General features: G+C 41.0%; 1 protein-coding gene across 3 annotated transcripts in view; it reads right to left on the bottom strand.

Annotated features, from left to right (window-relative positions):
• Positions 1-21,358, bottom strand: part of nlgn2a (neuroligin 2a) — a 242,338-nt gene that overhangs the window by 111,252 nt on the left and 109,728 nt on the right. For 2 of the 3 annotated variants that reach the window (XM_026161610.2, XM_080299829.1), the window contains one exon: positions 8,038-8,091. The exons of the other annotated variant lie outside the window; for it this stretch is intronic. In XM_026161610.2, coding sequence (XP_026017395.2) covers positions 8,038-8,091 — 54 coding nt within the window. The remainder of the gene's footprint in view (positions 1-8,037; positions 8,092-21,358) is intronic. 3 annotated transcript variants of the gene reach the window in all.

The following is a 21,358-nucleotide window of genomic DNA, read 5'->3' as shown; positions in this document are numbered from 1 at the left end:
ATAACTCGAAATGAGGCTTTCATGTCGACGTGTAGGAATTTGCAGAACTATTTATTCAACCACACATGGACGGCCTGTTCAAAGTCACGCCAAAGCATCTTACTCTGATTTAAGTATGGACTTGAATGGGCAACTTCTAAACCTTGCTGGTGTGTTTCATATAATCGTCCTGCTTCATAACCCAAGAGCGTTTGAGCTTCAGGGTATCAAACGATGACGGGGCATTCTCCTTCAGGATTTTCTGGTAGAGAGCAGTACTCGTGGTTTTAACACTTACTAGAAGTTGTTTAAGTCCTGAAACAGCAAAGCAGCCCCAGACGATCACGCTACCATGTCTGACTGTTGGCATAATGTTCTTTAGATGAATCAGATGTGACGGGACTCAAACCTTCCACAATGTTCAGGTCTGATCCCTTTCAACAGGTTCTCATCCCAAAGCGTAACATATCACGCCATGTGACAACACGTCTCTATGTTATGCGTTCGGAAACATCAGGAAACATGAGAACCATTTGGAATGAATCTACACATGTACATTTCATTTTACTTTCTCATCATGAATCGCTTAGGAAAACACACTATCTAACACGATTAAGGTTGTAGTTAAGGTTAGGGTTAGGGCTGGAATACATGGCTGGAGCGTGTGTTACTGCCGGGAGCGTCATTCTATTCCATCCATAATCCAGTGCGTATCATAGGGATGTGGAAGGGTACCTTTTGCGCTCCTATGGGACAACTCGGAACGTGACAAATCGTCGGTATGTTACGTGTCAGGAATGAGAACAGTCTGTCTCTTCAGACTTTTTTCCCCCAGTCTTGGGGATGATTGAGGGTTTTTTTGCAACTGCAAGACGACCTTTTTCATCTTTTTGGTCAGCAGTGGTTTCGTCCTTTTATGATTACTTTTACACATAGTGCCAGTTAGGAATGGGTAGCTTAGTTACCTTAATAAATATACTCATCATTTCAAGCTTTCATTTTATATTAAGTCTTTTTTGACTTTTAGAATTTGTCTGATGATCTGAAACATGAATGAGGCATATACTTTTTCACGGCACAGGCAGCCGTGTGTGCTTGACATCAGCATCAGAATCGCGTTTATTGGCCATGTAAATGCACAGACACAGTGAAATGAATACCACAGAATGTACATAAGGTGCAGTTGCAGTATGCTAGTGGGAGCAGTGTGACAGTTCAACTGTTTAGGAGGGAGATGGCGAGGGGAAAGAAACTGTTCCTATGTCAGGTGGTCCTGGTCTGCAGGCTTCTGTACCATCTTCCAGAGGGCAGCAGGTCAAAAAGTCTGTGTCCAGGGTGTGAGGGGTCTGTGATGATTTCCCCTGCCCGTTTCCTGGTTCTTGAGAGGTGCAGGTCGTGGATGGAGGGCAGGGGGGCACCGATGATCCTTTCTGCTGCCCATACAGTCCGCTGCAGTCTGCTCCTGTCCTGTTTAGTGGCTGCACCATACCAGACTGTGATGGAGGAGCACAGGACAGACTCAATGACCGCAGTGTAGAACTGGATCAGCAGCTCCTGTGTCGACTGTACTTCCCCAGTGGTCTCAGGAAGTACATCCTCTACTGGGTCTTTTTGAGGATGGAGTTGATGTTGGTCTCCCACTTCAGGTCCTGGGAGATGGTGGTACCAAGGAACTTGAAGATCTTCACAGTCAACACCGGGCTGTCTCATATGGTGAGAGGGAGCAGTGTTGAGGGATGTCTCCTGAAGTCCACTGTCATCTCTACAGTTTTAAGCGTGTTCAGCTCCAGATCGTTCTGACTGCACCAGAGTACCAGCCGCTCCACTTCCTGCCGGTATGCAGACTCATCACCATCCTGAATGAGGCCAATGACAGTGGTGTCATCTGCAAACTTTAGGAGTTTAACAGCCGAGTTCTTGGAGGTGCAGTCATTAGTGTAGAGGGAGAACAGTAGTGGTGAGAGGACACATCCTTGAGGGGCACCAATACTGAGGGACTGAGTTTCAGAGGTGATCTCCCCCAGCCTCACTTGCTGCTTCCTGTCTGTCAGGAAGCTGGTGATCCACTGACAGGTAGCTGGTGACACGCTGAGCTGGGAGAGTTTGGAGGAGAGAAGTTCAGGCACGATGGTGTTAAAAGCCGAACTAAAGTCCACAAACAGGACCCTGGCATAAGTTCCCGGGCGGTCGAGGTGTTGCAGGATGTAATGCAGCCCCATGTTCACTGCATCATCCACCGACCTGCATGTTTGGCTATATCCTCTAACAGATGTTATGATAAAAATGCATTTGAAGGCCAGTGACTGCTCTTAATATCTATGTCTGTTTCATGTTCTGTGCAAAGATGCAGATGAGCCACTTAAGAAGACCGCGGCTGTTAAAATATCTCAAGAATCTTTAGAATATAAATGGGACTATATTAACTGCGTAATGTGGGCAAGTCACAAAATTATTACCTGTTACATCCCAACTCATAAGCCGCAGCATGAAATAATTATTACAAATGCGGCAAAGGCTAACAGAATAATTGCGTCAAATATCAACCTTTGATCACTTTGTTTGATTAATGACACTATTACACTGTAATTTAAGCAGACGGATGGTTCATATTCGTGTGCTTAATAATCATGAAGAAAATTGACTGCATTATTGGAAAAGGCTTTCATTAAGTCCACTATATAATTTACATAGATAATGTCTGAAAAAAAAAAGACATTTTGCTCTTCAAAGGAAGCTAATCAGGCAGGGAGTTTAGGATATTAAAGTAATAAAACAAATTCAAAACAGCAATACTTTAGTTTTTCGTTGGTGTTACTACTGAGTGAAAAGCATTTTCTTGAGTTTAACTGTATCCTTCATAAAATGTCCTCATTACTTTTTTAATATGCTCTCCTTTTTTTAGCTAGACAAAAAAAATCTAAAAGAAGGAGCCACTGATTTATGTTAGGGAGATTAAAAAGAAGTTATTCCAGCAGGAATAAACATTAATGTGTCTTCACGGCTGATTTCTAAGGCAGAAAGCACTACCTGCTTCGGTCTAGGTACTTTGTAGCAGCATCCCGTCAGAAAAGTGAAAATAACCAGCAGAATGTTGGTCCTTCAAACATCACCATAACACAAACAGCTACACAGAAACCATCTTGGTTTTTCTTGATTTGTTTTCTAGCTTTCAGTGTCACCACCAAAGATCACTTTTCTTTTCCAAAGCTGTAGCAAAATGATTATGTCATCCAGTGAGTCTGGTGGATCATACACTAATGTTTAACGAGGGAAATCATCGTAAAATCACTGCTCGGGGTTTTCATCAGTGCTTTTACCTTTTTTAACTGATTATGGACTTAACAGTGAACACCGTGCTGAAATGAAAGATAATAGCTATCATGTTATCATGTTAAGATATTCTTATGTTTTCAAGAAATGTAGCTGTAACTGCTTGCATGAATCAAAGCCTCTTTTTATTCATAGCTATATAAATGGTGATCCGAAGCGTTTTCTGTGAGGTTAGTTTTGATGGGATATTTCCTTTAAGTAGTAGGACTTATTTTATGGGGGTTTGGTCTTTTTTGTGTGCCTCTGTGCAAGTGAGACTTTGTGTGTGAGTGTGTAATTGTGTGAGTGTGTCACAGAGGTGACATTGTTCCTGGCAGAAATATGTTCCAGGTTTGGGGCTCAGGTGGCTCTGGTTTGTCTCTGATCAGGGCTGACACACAGGACAGCACAGTAACACACAACTGCTGTCTCTTTCTTGATTTAGCACAATCTCACTGTGGTTTGTAATTCCCTCCCCTCTCTCTCTCTCTCTCCAAACACACAAGCAGCTCTAAGCTCTATCAATCTTTCGGAACATTGATCGCGAACAGCACAGAGGCCCGATAGCTTTTGCTTTCTCACACCTGATGCAAAAAGCAGGGGTCGGCTTTCTTTGAAGCTGTCTGCACTGGTCAAGGATGCATCTTGAGTGTACTTATAGTAAGCACTGTTTTACTTGAAAAGGCTTGCTTGTGAATACACGGCCAGGAACATCCTGCTTCAAAGCATGCACATTTGAAAAGGCTGTTGAAAGAATGAGGACAAAATGGTGGCTAAAACAGATGAACTGACTGTGCGGGCTGTTATCAGACAAAAGCTGCCCAAGGATTCGCCAGGTTTCTTCACTTAAAGGGCCACGGTGGCTTAGGTGGAGAGACACACTTCAACTAGCTGTCTTTTATCTACACAGGGAGCAGGTGCTCAAGTATGGAGCCTGATGTATTGGAACAGCATGTTTCTACAAACCAAACAGAGATGACCTCTCATATTCTTAAGTTAAACCAAGGCCATCTGAGGTTCTCATACATGTTTGAAAAGAGAGGGCCGAGGAAGCAGGTTGCAGCTGACCACCACTAAATCGTGCTCACCAATCCTTCACAATTAACCAGCCAGAAATTGATTAACAATTATCATCTAATCAGACACTTAATCTGGATGGCATTATTGTGGCCTTGTACTAAAGTGAGGAACCGTGAAGTCATGTTGGCACTTCTTTTATCTACTTAACACTGCCAAAATTAGTGACATCATATCAGTGATGCTTGAAGAAGTACCCTATGTATTTGTTACTTCTATGCTGGACTGCTATAGTTCCTTATTATAATGTGGTTGTCCCTGAAAAGCCTTCAGTCAGTCCAAAGAGCACCACAGCGAGAGGCCTAAATGGGACTAGTAAGAAAGATCATTCTTGTTTCATTTCAGGGTCTCCGTTAAATCCAGAACTGAATTTAAAATCCTTTCTATATAAAAAGTATTGAATGATCAGACCCTGTTATGCCATTTAAGGCTTACTAGTTGTTCCTAGACTTTCTAAAAGTAGAATGGGAGGCAGAGCCTTCAGCTTTCAGGCCCCTCTTCTGTGGGACCAGCTCCCAGTTTGGATTGGGCAGACAGATACCATCTCTAGTTTTAAGATTAGTCTTAAAACATTCATTTTTTAAGAAAATGGATTAAGATTAGGACTTGATCTGGATTACTGTTTACTGTTTAAAAGGCTCAGGGTCCTGGGGGACCAGGAACACTGCTTCTTTACTCTATTTTTACTCCCAAATGTGATTACATGCTACTAATAAGATCCAAGATGGAGCCAGTGTGCTCGGCAAGCCGTCTCTTTGAGCTCTGTCTACTGTTTGCTATTCTATTTTCTCAGTCTTATCCTGATGCCTTTGCGCTTCTAGCAATGGCTCAGTTTCACCATTGTCGATATGCAACTTGTCATAACCAGTGGCATGATTACCAATCACAGAGAGTCAAGGAATGGCTGCAATCTCAGCATTGTAAGATGGTAAAAGATGTACTCTTAATTCTTAATCCCCCCTCCCTCAGTTTAAAGATAGTCATTTGCCACCTTGACGCCCAGCTCAAACTAGCAGTCCTGCTTGTCCAGGATGTGTACATCCTCATCATTGAATGTTACTGGACTGTAGAGTCCTGATCTGAACTGTTAGCTGTTTTATACCATGTGCTTTGTATTAAATTTTATCTGCTATATCCCATAGTTCGTGTTTTGTTCTACATATTGTTCGGGGTCTCTCTGTGCTCCTATTTTCTGTCTTCTATTTGCTGTCACATCTGCCTTCCCTGAACCTTATTCTACCGTACTGCATTACTGCTGAATAGATTTGGTTGGCTACACAAAGGTAGGATGATTGAATTTTTGGAGTCTAATGCTTCCAAGAGGTTTTGGATGGTAGGTACTGTGTGGGGAATCTATTTGGTCAGCTGTAGCATGGTGGTGAATTTGAATAGAGCTACATGCTCAGGAACAACTGCAGTGGTTATAGTTGGCTCACTTGTGTAACCAGTTGCCTGACACCTCTGATACTAGGTTACCCCTCCCAATTAACTGCCTAAAGACCAGGGTTGAGTTGGTGAGTAGTGGGACTGTTCCTCAGTTTTCCACTCTTGCAGAGCCCACTGCAGCGTGACTTGCTCCTGACTTGTAGGTGATTTTGAATATCGGTTCTTCGGAAGCTCCTCCATTGGAATCATTTGATCAGTGCTCAAAGGACTATCACTTACAGATTGTTGAACATTTTGTTAGCAACTTGTTATAGGAACACTGTTTGACCTTTGTGTTAAGACTACAGGTCACCTTTGGTTAGGGTCATTTGCTACTTAGCAAACTTTCTGTGTAACCCTTCACAGGTGTAACCATATAGAGGCAGCTGCCATCCGGTTAAGGTGCCTGGGTTGCAAAGCGGTGTGCAGATGTACTTTTAAGCAGGCTAAACCAGCTTGTAGAGCTTGCCCAATTACTAAGGTTGTGTGAGACAGCAGACTGGATGTATAGAAGCGTATCAGCAGAATCAGCAGCTGATGTGGGCTAGCAATGAGATGGTAGCTGAGGTTGACTTTCTGACCTGCCTGAAATAAGCCTATGCTAGATTACAATTTATTGTAATGATTTGGTATTTTTTCAAATAGAGTAATAATCAGGGGTGCTGTAGAAGATTTTTGAAACATTTTGAAACCATATTCACCTTAGATATGTTATGAAGAAGACTATAGTTGAATGAAATATGTGCACAAAGAAAATGCTTTATAAGCTGATCTTTATTAGGGGGATTTGGATTTAAATTAAACACTTCTAAATGCCTGGCTGTGGCCCAGGTTACCAGTGTAACTAAAAGGCTGCCAGTATTCTTCACAGCTATGTGCATGGATATTGCCGAGCAAAGATGAATATAAAGAGCATGTTTTTTTCTTTTTGTTTGTTGTTTTATTTAGACAAGTTTTCTGGATGTGTATTTTAGTGTGGGGACAGGTAAGTGGGGGTTTTTTTCGGTGCTAAACTCCGGTTTAGGAGTATAGCAATGCTAAATTACTGCATAGGGATTAGCAGTTCCCAAATCAAATGAGGTTAATTGCACATTGCAACAGAGGGATGAGAGACATATTTAGAGGATGAGGGGAAAGGGGGAGGAGGGGCGTCTCGACTGGCCGCGACTGTGTTCCTGACTGTGGCAGCTCAAAAAAAAGTTGTGTCTGTGTTTGATCACCAAGAAAATCCTCCTGTGTCAAACTTCCTCCGACTCCCAACTTCAAAAAAAAAGAAAAAAAGACCCCAAATCAAAGAGCAAGAAAAAAATCCACCGCACAACCCTCAAAATAGCATAAAGAGAAATATGTATCAAAATATCATCAGTCATCTTTCTCCAAGAAACAAGTCCAAAAGAATCAGGAATGATTGTGTGTGTGTGTGTGTGTGTGTGTGTGTGTGTGTGTGTGTGTGTGTGTGTGTGTGTGTGTGTGTGTGTGTGTGGGAGGGGGAGGGGCGGCAGATGAAAGTGCAGATAAAATCACCTCCGTGGTATCAGTGCTGCAGGTAGGAGATAAATTAAAAGCAGGCTGAGAGTTCTGTGCCCTTATTCCAACAGCTTATTAGACCTAAATCTTCTAAAGCGGGGCATGAGTGTCCTTGCATGTCCCCACCCTCCTTTTCCTTTTTTCCCCTAACTTGATTTGATGTTATCATCACTGACTTGGAATAGAGCTAGCTTAATATTTGCGTAGCTCCTTATTCAACAGCAATTTGATCCTTGAGCTGGAGGTTGAGGCGCAATAATAATGCACCTCATTGTGTAAGCAGGTCTCAATAGGTGCTTTGTTGCTCAAAATCCTGACAACAATTTGGTTTCGGGGACAATGCCGTTCAGCTGGCCAATGTATTTTCAAGGGCACGGTGTTGATGGTGGTAGTCGAGGCCGGCTATTATTAGAGAGCAAGAAAAGGACCTCTGGAAAACAGTGGAGATGGCTTAATAATGGGTATCTGGGTTCCATTAGCCAGCCGTTATGATCATCCAAGGTTAGCTGAGGCTAATGATTTGCATATGAAAGACAGCTTTTTAATTGCAGCGGTCAGCACATACACTTACACCAACACATCGGTATGCATCTGATGTTCCAAAGTCCCACCTAGAAGATGTTTCACCTGTGTGTGTGCGTGTGTGTGTGTGTGTGTGTGTACACATCCCCCAAAAAGACTTCAAAACAAGAAAAAAGGAAAAACATGCAACAAAAATACCTTCGTCTCGAGGCTTGTTCATTGAAGATTCATCGTGTTTTTTTGTGAGCGGACCTAGGGTTAAGAAAAAAAGGGGGGAAAAAGAGAAAAGAGAAAATTTCAAAAAAGATTACTGGCAAAAACCGAAAAAAAGAATATCAAAAAAAGAAAAGAAGCAAGAGCAAAAAGGACAAATCAGCAAGAGTTCATGTTTGCTTATTGTGTGTGTGTGCGTGTGTGTTTTTCCTTTAAAAAGAGTACCAAAAACAAAAACAAAAGGCATCACAGACACAGATTTATCACAAGAAAAGACACAAGATCAAAGAAAACTGGTTCGGATTTCCTTTTCTCCCCCTGCAGAAGAAAATGCTGCCACTGTTTCTGGGCCCCTGGTTTCTCTCTCTCCTTTAAACCCTTTTTTTTGTTCCTGAGTCTAACTTGTATTGTTTTTGTTGGAAGCTGGGTGGGTGGAAGGGAAAGGAGGTGGAAGGTCGGGGTTGGGGTTGGAGGAAGAGGGGGGAAAAAGGGAATGTGGATTAATAAGACCTCGGTGGTTTGAAGAACAGGACCCAGCCCTTTCCTCCACGCAGAAAAAAAGAAGAAAACACCTACAGGACGGACGGCAGGTTTGGGTCCTGATGCTCAAACCTCAAAATGTTAACGCTGAGCATTTAAGCAGCGAGAGCACCCCGAAAATCTCCACGGGCTGCTGCACAACATTAGTCAATTAGAGCTTTTTAGAAAGACACACAAAGACACCTTTAATTAGACAGCAGGAGACAATGACCCTGGAATGTTAAAAGGCATGTTAAACATGTTTCAGATAAAACAGGGAACAGGTGCTTCAGCATTTTGGAGGGTTTTTGTGAGTGCATGTGTGTGTGTGTGTGAGCATTATTTAGTGGGTAAACCACAGCGTTATTCCCCAGGCGGGTAAATAATTACATAACACAACAGCAGTGTGTCAATTTGAAATGACAAGTAAGCGTGGTACTAATTGCGCAGAGGAAAGCAGGTAAAAGGTGAATGTAATTTGATCCCCATCTACCCACGGGCTGTTTTTTTTTTTTTTTTTTTGTAAATTAAATGAGCGGCAAAGAGAAATGCAAAAATGCAAGAAGATGGACAAAGAGAGAGATCTGCACAGAAAGAAATCAAAGAGAGAAAAAACAAACCCTTCTCATTCGTTGATGGAGCCTCACTGTCACATCAAGTCTTTTTCTTCATCAACACAAAGTGAGAACTTTACAAAAAACTACTCTGTAGATCACGTTGGCTTTATCCTCCACCCACCTGTCAGGTTTCTGAATGCTTCGGTCACGTCCAGCTCAGATCTCACAGGAAAAAAAAAAGGAAGACAAATGCTTTTTCTAGTTCCAGCAAATGCTACGTGTGCATATGGTTCGCCTCGTCTCTCAGAAGGTGAGCGTTTGTAAAAAATACTCTTCACCTCGGCGCTCAGAAAAGTAAGTACTACAGCAAGATACTCCCTCACCTTTCATCACTTTGGCTTTCATCTGATAAATCCAATTTTTGAACTTGAGGTTTGGCAGAGGACCTTTTTTTCTGAAGGATTTGTGGGGAAAAAAAGAACTTATATAACAACAACTTACTGAGAGTATCTGAAATTCATCAGGGGGGAAATATTGCCGGTGCACAAACTACAAGGTGAATGCTGAATGTCAATTATCTGCTAACAACCGGGCAGATATAAATGACTAAAGTCTAAGGAACACTTCACCTCCAAATAGGAGATTTCAAAATAAAAGTCTTTATGAAACTATTATAACAACTTTTAGAGCTGAGTAACATTATTTTTGAACTATGATGAAATCAGCGCCGGTTAAAAAAAGATATCCGGTCTTTAAGTCTGACATCATTAGCCGCTTCAGGTCCCAACGTCAAACGAACACTGTGGCATCACTGAGAGTTAAAAACGTATCTAAAACGTATCTAAATTCTTTCATCTGTAATAAAATGATCAGCGTTGCTGCTCTACCAGGTGTAACAGTTAACTTTAACATTTAACAGAGTTAGAAGCTAGCAGGGAGTTAGCTTGCTAGTTTCCACCTAAACACAATATTCCATGTTCTGACTGAGAGATTTCTGAAAAATTTTATACATGTAGCTCTGATGTCACTTTCGACATAAATGAAGAAAGAAAACTAAACAGCAGTGACGTTTGTAGGGTTACTGAAGTTGGGCTAGCTACACAGCTATGGTTAGCATAATATAAACATATAAACACAGCGAAGCTGGAGGATGAACGCTAACTTTTTTCCACTTGATAAAAATTAACATGAGGGTTCCCGATGGTTAGGGACAAATGCAGGATGCTGCAAATGGATCAGACTTCAGTCAGGAGAATAACTGAGATCGTCCATCCACAATTCGAGGTTAGTCATTAATATGCTGCTGCATGGGTTGAGCTGTTGTTACATCGTAAGGTTTTAAAAGCTTTAAAATGAATAGTGGTAATAAAAACCAAGAGAGTCCGACAGTGATCACTGACTTTTTTAGGGGCTTGTTCAGATAAGTAGAATAAGATACAAAGCATTAAAACATGTTAAAAACACAACAGCCGTAATAAACAAGGAGTATTTTGGACCCAGAAGCAGGGTTCATTCGTCATCACTTAAAGACCAGATAGAGAGCAAGTTACAGCATTATAGGAAGGAATTATAAAAAGATAAAGAGCTCATCCTCCCTGTTATTATAAATATGTATTTAATATTTTTGATTTTTATACTCTAAAACTTGGCTGACTTGTGCTTCTTTAACCCCTAATTTGTGTCACTTTTTAGTAGTTTGCTCACAGTAGCACTTTGTGTGTCTGAGAGTACACATCAGGTTTTTCAGGACAAGAAAAATCACACGGGAGATGTAGAAGTCTGAAAAACTCATGTATCAAATATGATATGCGTTCCATTACAAGGTTAAAAGTGTTTCAATCTAGAATGTGTTACATTGCACCAGATTTATAGGCACAAGGTCAGGGGTGATGGTATACATCACAAGTGTCAAATTCAGTTTCAACAGCAGCTACGCTGGAGCAATCATATCAAGAGCTCAGTGCATACAGTTTAGCATGCTTTCATTTTAATCTAGAAAGGATGTTTCTTAGAGCCTTTCCAGTTAAGCGCCTCACAAAATACTCTATTAGTTTACAACAGCCCTGTTCACAGCCTCACCATGATAGTGCGGGGCAATTAATAAAACCAAATATAACCCGATTATAAAGCAATCAAATGAATCTTTATGTGCACATCTGTCTGCAAATCTTAGCAAGCCTGCTTCAAAGGCCTGAAAAAGACCAAGGCATCTCAATAGTTGTGTAAGAAATGTCATTTAAAACAAGAAGTCAGAGATCTTAGTTCATGGAATATACATGTCCACACGCTGTAGCTTTCTGCCATGAAATTGGTCACACAAAAATGACACTTGCCTTCACAGCTCCATCACTTTGAGACTTGGGCTCAAAGCACAGACTATTGTGCTGTAATTGCGCGTCTTCTATGTCTTTGACTTTGTGAAGCCTCTGTTCCTCGTCTATGGCTCCAAATCTTTAGTAGTTTGTGGATTTCAAAGAGCACAATAACAATGCGAGTTATGTTGTTTGAGAACAGAAACTGTTTGCACCAACCCAACATCAGATTTTTGCTGTATTCTCTGTTAGCTGGCCATGAATCGCTGTGGAGACGGTTGTTGGTGTGTTGGTGTGCTAAAAGTGAAATGTGGGCCAGGTTCAAACTTACAAAGGGCCAGATCTGGCCCGTGGGTGTGGATCCTGACACATGATTTATAGAACTGTAACACAGAGACATGGATTTACAATCTGAGCGAGGTTAGGACAGAAGGATTCGTCATGTGGACAACATTATGCTTTTACGAAAGTTCATGAAAGTCCTCCAGCAGCTAATGCTGAGCTCATCTGACATATGAAGCCTTACAACCTCCACACTAGTGTAGTGCCATTCTACCACACAAAGTACAGTGGAGGTAGTATTTAAGACCGTAACACGTTCAAGTGAAACAGTGAACGTGTTACAGTTGCTGACTTTTTTGGACACAAACATGGAATTCCTTCTTAAACACAATTTAAGTACTTACATTTTAAAATACAAACTGCTTTCTTGTTTTGAGTAAATTATTAGAAAAGACCAACAAAAAGAGTTATGATGACTAATTTAATGGAAACTCGAAGACTGGTGACCTAAAATCAGAAGGTTATAAGTATTTAACTAGTATCTACCACATGGAAGCTGATTTTTCAAACATTTCCACTTATATTTAAAATCCTGAGGGTGAAACATCTTTTGTGGCATTTCCAAACTAAAAACAGATTTTGCTTATACAACAAAAAATCCTGGGAGCTCAGAGTCACCAGTTAGATCCTTGAGAATGGAAACTCTTTAGTGGAAACAACACCAGTGGAAACCTGAGTAAACTCCATCCTTTTGTTGAGACACGTGGATTTTTTTTTCCTTTAGTGAAACACATGAGAGTAAAAATAAGCCCCTGACTGACCACTTCATTGATCAAGTTCAATATTAGCTGTGGGCACAAAAAAATCAACCAATGTGATTGACGCACATCAAAACGACATCCCGAAAAGCTGTGAAAAAAGTTTAAATGCTGGACTGCTTATCAAAGAAACAGGAGCGAGCAGGGATTTTGGGGTTTGGTGGCTGGTGGGGCTGTGACAAAATGGGAAGTAAGTAAAATCAAGCAACCATTACCAGCAACATGCTGAGGAAAAGTGTAAAAGTGTAGCTTGATTGACATCTTTTCGCAATGAGTGGGCGAGGAGCTGAGCACTGAGAATCAAGCTATTGGTGGGAGAAATAACTGGTCTTCCTGACGTTTTAAGGCCTTTTTTTTCCTCCCCACAATCAAAAGAACTGCAGTGATGGGCGTGTGAGCAATTTCCTGGAGAATCAAACCCTAACTCCATCAACCCCATTTACCCCCCGCATGCACTGACTGCACCTGTAGAGGCTAAAAATACCAGCACATGTCATTAAAGCACACCAAAAACAGACAGAAGGGATTAACACTGCACAGACTAGTTCAGCCCCAGGACTGAAACAAAGACATCTGCTAACTCTTAGAAATAAAAAAGCCTAATGAGGCTTTTGTGTACACTTTTCAGATATTAAGATGTATTTTAATCAGGCATGCTACATAAAGCAGTGGCTAAGAATATTTCAGACCTCCAGTTGTTTACACCCTCTCTTTTTACACAGACCCATCCTTTTATCCTCCCCTCTTTCCTTCTTCCTCTGCTTGCGTTATTCTGTCTGGATCGTGGGTCGACCGCAGCTCGCTTTGAAGCCCGTTATGTAAGGTTTCAATTTGGCTCCACTTCTCCCGATGGCCAGACCTCTCCAAAACATGGAAGGTGCATGCAAAATGGACTGTTAGGACACACTGGCAATGGAGGATGTGAGGAGATGCTCACAGGTTCATGCACAAGGTGTGCACAGCAAAGAAGATGGGGGAAAAGCCAAAGGTGGTGGAAACGGTCCTTATTGTGTCTTGCATTGCTGAACATATTAAACTATATTATTTGTGCAGCTGTGTCTGACATTTAGAGAAACAACAGGTTAAACAGAGGATTTTGTTTGTCATTTATTGTCTTTCAGTGTGTTCAAAAAACATTTAAATCATTTGAAAGTTATAGCACACATAGACACGGTCAAGACTATCTGCTGAAGTTTGAATGGAGAATGTGTAACAAAGGTGATTTAAGTGACTTTGAAGGTGGTTGGTTGTTCGTACCAAACAAACTGGTCTATTTCAGAAACTGCTGATCTGCTGGTATTTTACCCCGAAAAACAAACAAGCAAAAAAACCTCACATATGACCAAGAGAAAATATCCAGTCAACAGCAGCTCTGTGGTAAAAAAAATATCTTGTTGATGCAAGACTACAGGAAAGCAACAGTAACTCAAATAATGACTTTTGCAGAAGAGCATCTCTGAACAACAACCTTAAAGCTAATGGGCTACAGCAGCAGAAAACCACACCAGGGCCTCTCGGATCAGCTAAAAACAGGAAAATAGTAAATAAATATAAATAATATCTGTTTTTAAAGGGTCGATAGCTTTTGATGCAATTAAAAGTTTCACAAGTGTCATCTCTTTTTCTTTTTGCGCTTTTTCAAAAGGAACATAATTATTAATTAAGCTTTTCTTTTGGTTAAACTCCATCTGATGCAATGGGTAACAGAGATTGGATTTATTTTTTTAATAATGCTATATTTTGCCCTGTTTTGTACATTCATATCATTCTGTGTGTACCACACCAGTTGGTGTCATTATGCGATTTGACGCAGACTGAATTCCCAAACACCGGAGAGGCTTATTTCTTTGTGTTTATGGATATGAGTGAACGTGCGTAAAACTGTTTATGTGCCGCTGCGCGAGTAAGTACGTGTTGAGTAGCTCATTTAGGCAGTCCGGCGTGATCTACGAGGAAACGTTAGTGTGCCTGACAGCCTCTGAGTGAGCGGCGACTGTGCAAGAGATTACGCGTGTGTCTGTGTGAGACGGTCGTAAAGACGGGAAGATAGGATCCCACCATTGTCCTCGAGCTAAAGTATAGCAGCAGAAATGAAATGAATACCTCAATCGGATTTGTGAGCGAACAGGTTAGAGATGAGCAACGGGGACGGGTGAGAGTCGCTCACCCACATTCCCCTATTTTACACCTTGTAAGTCCATGTTGTGGTGTGAGTGCATGCGTGTGCAATAGAGCTGCACAATGGCAAGATGTACAGACAATCAAGCAGCCGGGCAGGCAGACATATAATGCTGCCATTTATCACGCAGCACAGCTCCCTGAGCCGCTAAACTCTGCATGCGTATGAGTAGCGTGTGGGCTGGTCGCACATGAATAGCTGTGACTACATTACAAAACAACTGTGAAGTCCATTTTCGGATGAATGGCAGTTAAAGTCGGAGCCACCGCGAGCTTGGCGGAGCTTCTGTCCTTTCAGGTGATGTTCAAAATTCACACATCAGAAATATTCCGAATGGATTTACACAGCCGTCATTAGTCACCCTGTCAAAAGTAGTTTTCCGGCACTCCCGCGTCATTAAGTCTCAATTCAGTTCTCTCAATTAAGTGAGGTGATTTGCATGACTGTTTATCAGACAACACCGGCGCGCGACGCAGAATTCAAAGACGTAAAGCGCTCGAACCAGAGGCACTGTGAAATCACACCGCTCTTTAATGTTGGAGGAGGGCAACAAAAATTAAAAATCGATTTAAAACTGGACGACACAGAACAGGACGGGTGCGACAAGGCCCTTTTCCAATCAGATGCTACAGTGATCTGGCTTTTTTTGATTGAGAAGAATAAAATAAGAGCTACTCTCTTTCTCTTATGTCTATCTCACTTAGCACACAGTAACCTTGCCTGTCGGAGTGTTAGGTGAATAATAGGCTTTGTGGGGGATTTTTAAACCAACGGAGAAAGATAGATGAGGCTGTCATGCTGCTGTCCCATGATGCTCAAGGCCACCAGAGGGAAAACCACAGCACACTAAATTTTAGCAGCATGTTGCGCCAGGGTTATGAAAGGTTATTATTTTTTCGTGAAGTTTCGGCTCTCACATGCCAAACTGTTTACGAGACATTTGTGCATTTTCCTAAGTTTTAAAAGCAAAACATAAAATAAAAATAAAGAAATAAATGGTAATAGAGATGAAACTGCATGCATTATTAAAAAAATTGGTTACATCTCCATATTTTAGAAGTGCTTGATAACTTAGGGATTATGCTGCCCATCTCCTAATTTTGAACGTTCGAATTATTCATAAGACAAGTGCGCACTCAAGTTCTGCTTGCTCTCCATCCTTATTTTGAGCTATGAGAAGTAGATCTGTTGTGCTTGAGCTGGCTTGGGCAGGCTTTAATCTCATTCTGTATTCTTCTCAGGAGAGTATATGCACATAAAAAGAGGGTAAGAGATTTATGCGTGGAAGGTTCTGACAGCTTATTATTGTTTACATCTGTATACCACTTGGGTTGTTTCCGAGGCATCAACTGGTCAAAACTGACAGGAAAAAGTGGGACTGGGTGATGTGTTTTGAAATTCATGAATAAAAAGTGATTCATAAGGTGTTCAACGTTAATAAAAATCATTTAAAGTGCACCTAATGTGCTCATTTTATACTTGGACTCAGTTGGAGTAGCTCTGTATGATCCACTGTTCAAAATGATCCATCCTACACTGGGCCTCGGTCCAATCCCTCAGCTGTGTCTCAAGTAAGCTGCTTTAGCTCCACCCACTTTAAGACCACATTTCTGTATTAAATATGGGCATCCACCACTGCAGCAGTACACACACTCATTTATTTCAACTATCCATTAATGCAAATATGTTGAGTTGCATGGCAGCGACTTAGTTCATTATTGTTCAACCAATTTGCTGAATTTTAAAATTGAGCATGAGAATGGGGGAAAAAAGGCGATTTGAGTGTATTTTAATGGGGCACCCTCCCCCTACCCTCGCCACCTCTTTGAGCTCTTCCAGAGAGACGCCAATGCATCCTCAAGTCAGCCAAGAGATAGAATCTCCAGCATGTCCTTGGTCTTCCCAGTTGGGTTCCTCTGAGTTGGGCATGCCCAGATAACCTCAAAAGGTGTCTGCGAGGTATCCTGGTCAGATGCCCAAACCAGCTCAATTGCCTCCTTTAAATTTGGAAGAGCTTTTCTCAAAGTCCCTCGCAGATTGGGTGAGCTCCTCACCATTCATGTGCAGGGTGTATCCTGCCTCTCTCTCCATGGATGAAGAGAATGGATGTAGAAACGTAAATAACGCGACTATATTCACACATCTGGAAACTCAAAGTGTAAGTGTCCTTCCAAATAGGTCTAATTAGTGTGAGTTAATGTACTTTACATTCATTACTAAGGTTGTATTCATCTTGAAATTACAACTTGCAGAATCTTATCAATGCACACTGTATACTCCACAATGACAAAGCAAAGCCCGCCTGCCAGGACTCTTTGTAAATTTACTGCTGCTGCTGATTTTATGGCTCCTTAAGTTATTACACTGATCTGACAATGTAGTACTCACTGCTTTGCTTACAGAAACCCAACTGTGGACATTTCTACAACAAAATCCATATTGTGATAAAGGTTTCAGCTGTGCTTCGGTACAAAACAAGACATATATCTCAGTATTTTCCATAAAAGGCAAAAAGTGAGATATCAAAGGGACTTTTATTTAACAGAGACCGAACAACACAAAATATTTAAAACTAGTTCTGCTAGGAGCTGCTGAAATTTGTAGCAATCTTGTTAAAGCCATGCAGTATGTTTCTTTTCAATAGTACCCATTTCACTGGGTAAACTGTTTGCTCTCAGTTGGGAATAGCGCCTTGTCCCCTAAGGAGGCAGGAGCACTGACCGGCACAGAAACCGAGGCCACGGATTGCTGTGATCACACTGAGCTGTGAAACTGATTTTAGTTTCCTAAAATAAATCGATATTGACTTAAGTGCATGTTAGATTTAGAACATTTTCACCTTTTACTTGCTGTCACACTGATAGGGAAATGAAGCCGTTACACTCCACCAGACTGCACTGAGGAAATCTGCAGTCTCGCCTTGCAAAATACAGGAGCTGTTCATGTACTGCTTGATTGGTTGGTTTGTGATAGCGTGTAACTTTGGACTTTAGGTGGAAAAAACACAAAGTAACCAATAGTTTTTTGTTGTTGTGACGTTGTGAAGAAAATAGTCACTATTTTTGAGTGTGGTTGTTTGAATGTAAGCTTTCTAAATATAAGATATCATAGACTGTTGGGCCTCCACTCTCTGCACGAGAGCTTTGAAATCGTGCAGAGGGAAAGCAGCGACAATATTGTCTCATTTTAATTCTCTCGAAGTTACATAAATATATTGTATATTTAAAAATCAATACAGCGTCCAATGTATGTAGTAGATAATCTATGTAGTAGATAATATGTCAGCTAATTAAGATGCAAAGTGAGAAATAACTGCGCCATAAAGCAGCCCATTATGAGTACACATGCTTCCGACTCAGAGTCATTTCATGGTAGCCATCATTCTTTCTGCCCCTCCTCCTTCCTTTTCTTTCTTTTTATACAATCTATCTTTTCCATCCTTCTATTTCTTTTCCCTTTTCTCCAATACCGTTCCCCCTCTCCTTCCTTTTTGTACACCATTTTTCTCTCGCTGTCAACTCTCTCTCCCCTTTCAGTCTCTCGGTGCCTCATTCTCAAGCTTCAGACTGAGAGCCTGAGAAATATCGATCCACCCTGGCTGAAGGGCCAGAATCGAGTGGGCAAAAAAAAAAGGAAAGAAAGAAAAAAGAAGGATGGAGAAGACATGGGAGAATAGGATGCTGACACAAGGTTTTCGCAATAATGCGTGTACGAGAGAGACAGGAAAGACGCAGTAAGACGAAGCTGAAAAATAAAAAGAGGAAGAGGCTGATATTTGGACAGGTATGGGGAAGTAAATGAGAAGAAAAGGTTGGGCGTGTGTGCATGTGTGGTTCAGGTGGGCATGTTATGAATGAGGGGAAAGGTGGAAAGCATGGCTGGAGGGTATTTGTAAAAGAGGTGGGAGTTAAAGGAAAAAAGTCAAGAAATGAGGCGAAGGAGCTGAGGAGGGAAGAGGAAGTCTAGGAGGAAAACAGGATTCTGAGAGGGGAAAAACAACTATGGATGAAGAGATGACAGTGAAAAGAGATAAAGAGATTATGTGAATCCGAGAGAACGCGAGGTAAACAGAGATGTAGGGAGTGGTGGAGGCAGATGGAGTGACATTTACGGAGTGGTGATGATCGCGTGGGCATGAAGGTTAAAGCCATTTTCTCCCCATGTAGCCAGGCGTGCACACACACACACACACACACTAGTAGGCTTATCTGTTCGTGCATTCATGCATTCACTACACTGACAAATGTGTTCTTTAGAGCTGAATCTGAATCACTACAGACCTCAAATTACAACAGTTCAGGGTTTTACAATGACCCGTCATCACAAAAAATGAAAGGAGGATTATCAGTAAAAAAGGATTACCATCAACCACGAGTGAGACATTCTGCTATTCTTAACCCACGCTGAACCTGAGTGAGGGGTCGTGCTGCTGCATTAACTTTTTATAAGGTGAACAAATAAAGAAAAAAATCGTTATATTGCTTCATATGTCACAGAGAACACACTGTGCAAACTCTGTTCACTGCACTCACATTTTAATGAAGAAACCTCCACAGCAGCCCCCCGTTTCTGCAGTGAAGTGTATGGCAATGTCCCTGTTACATTCAGAGCCCAACTCATGTGCGATTTTTAAGACCAATATCCATTTAAAAAAATCCTTTCATTTACTCGTTTTACCCGCTGCCCAAATGGAAAGTTGCAAAGCACCCTGAGCAAACCAAATAGCAACACTCATATTACCAGTCATTATCAATGCCAATACCAATAAACCACTAAAACACCAATAAATCAGTCACACTCCACCTATACTAAACAGAAAATTATATATTCAAAATTGTGATTAAAAAAGTAACAAGTTTTACGTTTCGTAATTATTAAGCGCTCAAAAAATGAAAGACTTTTGCCCATTTCCTTGTTACTCTTTGAGTTTACTAAAGTAGCTTCGAATGAGTTATATAACTGAACCGGGCCTTGGTGCGACTCCTCATTTCATCGACTGACTGCAGACTGAAAGATGAGCTTTTGGCTCATTTGCACATAAAGTGCTTAACAAATGCATTTGTCCACCTGTGATGAAAACAAGAAAGAAAAGAAATCTGTCAAAAACTTTATTCTCACATTTGAACTTTCAAGGACTAAAACTAACTTTCTGTTCAAGACTGCAAGTAAATAACTGTAATTAATTAATAAAAAATAAGCATAACAGTGATAATAATATTTTAGCATTAAAACCATAATTTTGTTTAAAGAGCTTGGGTATACAGATGGATTAACCATTACAGGAACAGTGATGATTCTGGTAATTACCAGTGCTGGTAACTGAGGGCAGCTGTGGCATAAACCTTTCACTGGGTGACGGACAAAAAAATTGGTACACACTGTATGCTGACTTTATTCATTCTAACTCTGGCCATAGTTAATAATCTAAAAGTAAAAGTATATAAAAGTAAAGTAAAAGTATATAAAAGTATCCTAATAAACTGGTGATCTCTCACCAGCTTCACAAAGCAGCGAGCTCATAACTGTTAAATGTAAATAACAGAAGCTGGGGAGCAAAGTGATATTAGGTCTAAAACACACGTCATCATTTCTAAGCTTTTCGCTGTAATTGAGGACCCCAGTGCCAGTGCAAACAATGGCTTCAGCAGGTAGCAACTCCAAACATTACACTGACGAGGCTTGCCAGCTCACCACTTCACCATTATTACTGTACCAAATATTGTGATTATATCCGATTACTACTGACTTATGGTCTGCCTTTCAAAAGAAGGCTATCCCATTGTTCTGAGTGCAATGAATCACAGCAAGATCGCAACAAGCAACGGCATTAGTTTGAAATCAATTTGTGCAGAAATGATAGATTTTTAAAAACACAAACTCTTCTTTTTCTGTGAAAGCAGTAGTTATAGAGGTCTGGAGTTCAGTTTTAACAAAATAATCACAATTTAAGACACACATACTACGATATTTCAAATTCCCAATTCGCACCTGTGCTTATCTAGTCAATTTCTACTCTTAATACTGCAGAGGTGATAAGATACTATAAAGACACAGACCCCATATCCCATAATGCCCTGCGTCTATCAGAAGAGCATCTTCTGTTCATCACTCCACGTATAAGATAAGAGCTATGCTCAGAAAAGTTTGCTTTTTAACCATTTTGACATTTGCAGTTTTGTCAGCAGAGATGTGTGTGCTCTTTATTAGGCTAACCTTTGAAGAGCAACAAGTCTTTATGTTGTCTGACATATGGGGAAGGTGGAGGAGGTAACGGGGAAACAAGAAAAATATGGCGGGAGGCTGCTCTGTTGAGCTATCAAAAACGCCGACAGGCTCAGCTGCTCTGTTGCCATTTCATGTAGTATTTCATCTCAGAGGTAATCTCTGCGGTGTATTGTCTTCTGTTGCCTCTGTTCATGAAAAACACAAAGGCATCAATCTGTGTTTGTGTGTTTGAACAGTCATTCAACCCCTGGGCTATTTCTGCCCCAAACAAAGGCTTGTTGGTGATCTGTGCAATAACCTTCTAATATGGTCCAAGATCACTGTGGCTGTTTATCCATCTATGTGGGCTTTAAAGTCTTCTTTAGCACCAAAGCTGCTTCCACTGCATGATACACAGAAGCAGCCTGTTCTCCT

The sequence above is a fragment of the Astatotilapia calliptera genome, chromosome 3 (assembly GCF_964374335.1).
Source record: "Astatotilapia calliptera chromosome 3, fAstCal68.1, whole genome shotgun sequence".
In the NCBI taxonomy this organism is placed as follows: Eukaryota; Metazoa; Chordata; class Actinopteri; order Cichliformes; family Cichlidae; genus Astatotilapia; species Astatotilapia calliptera.
Note: the sequence above shows the minus strand (reverse complement) of the source record. Positions and strands in the feature narration are given on the sequence as shown.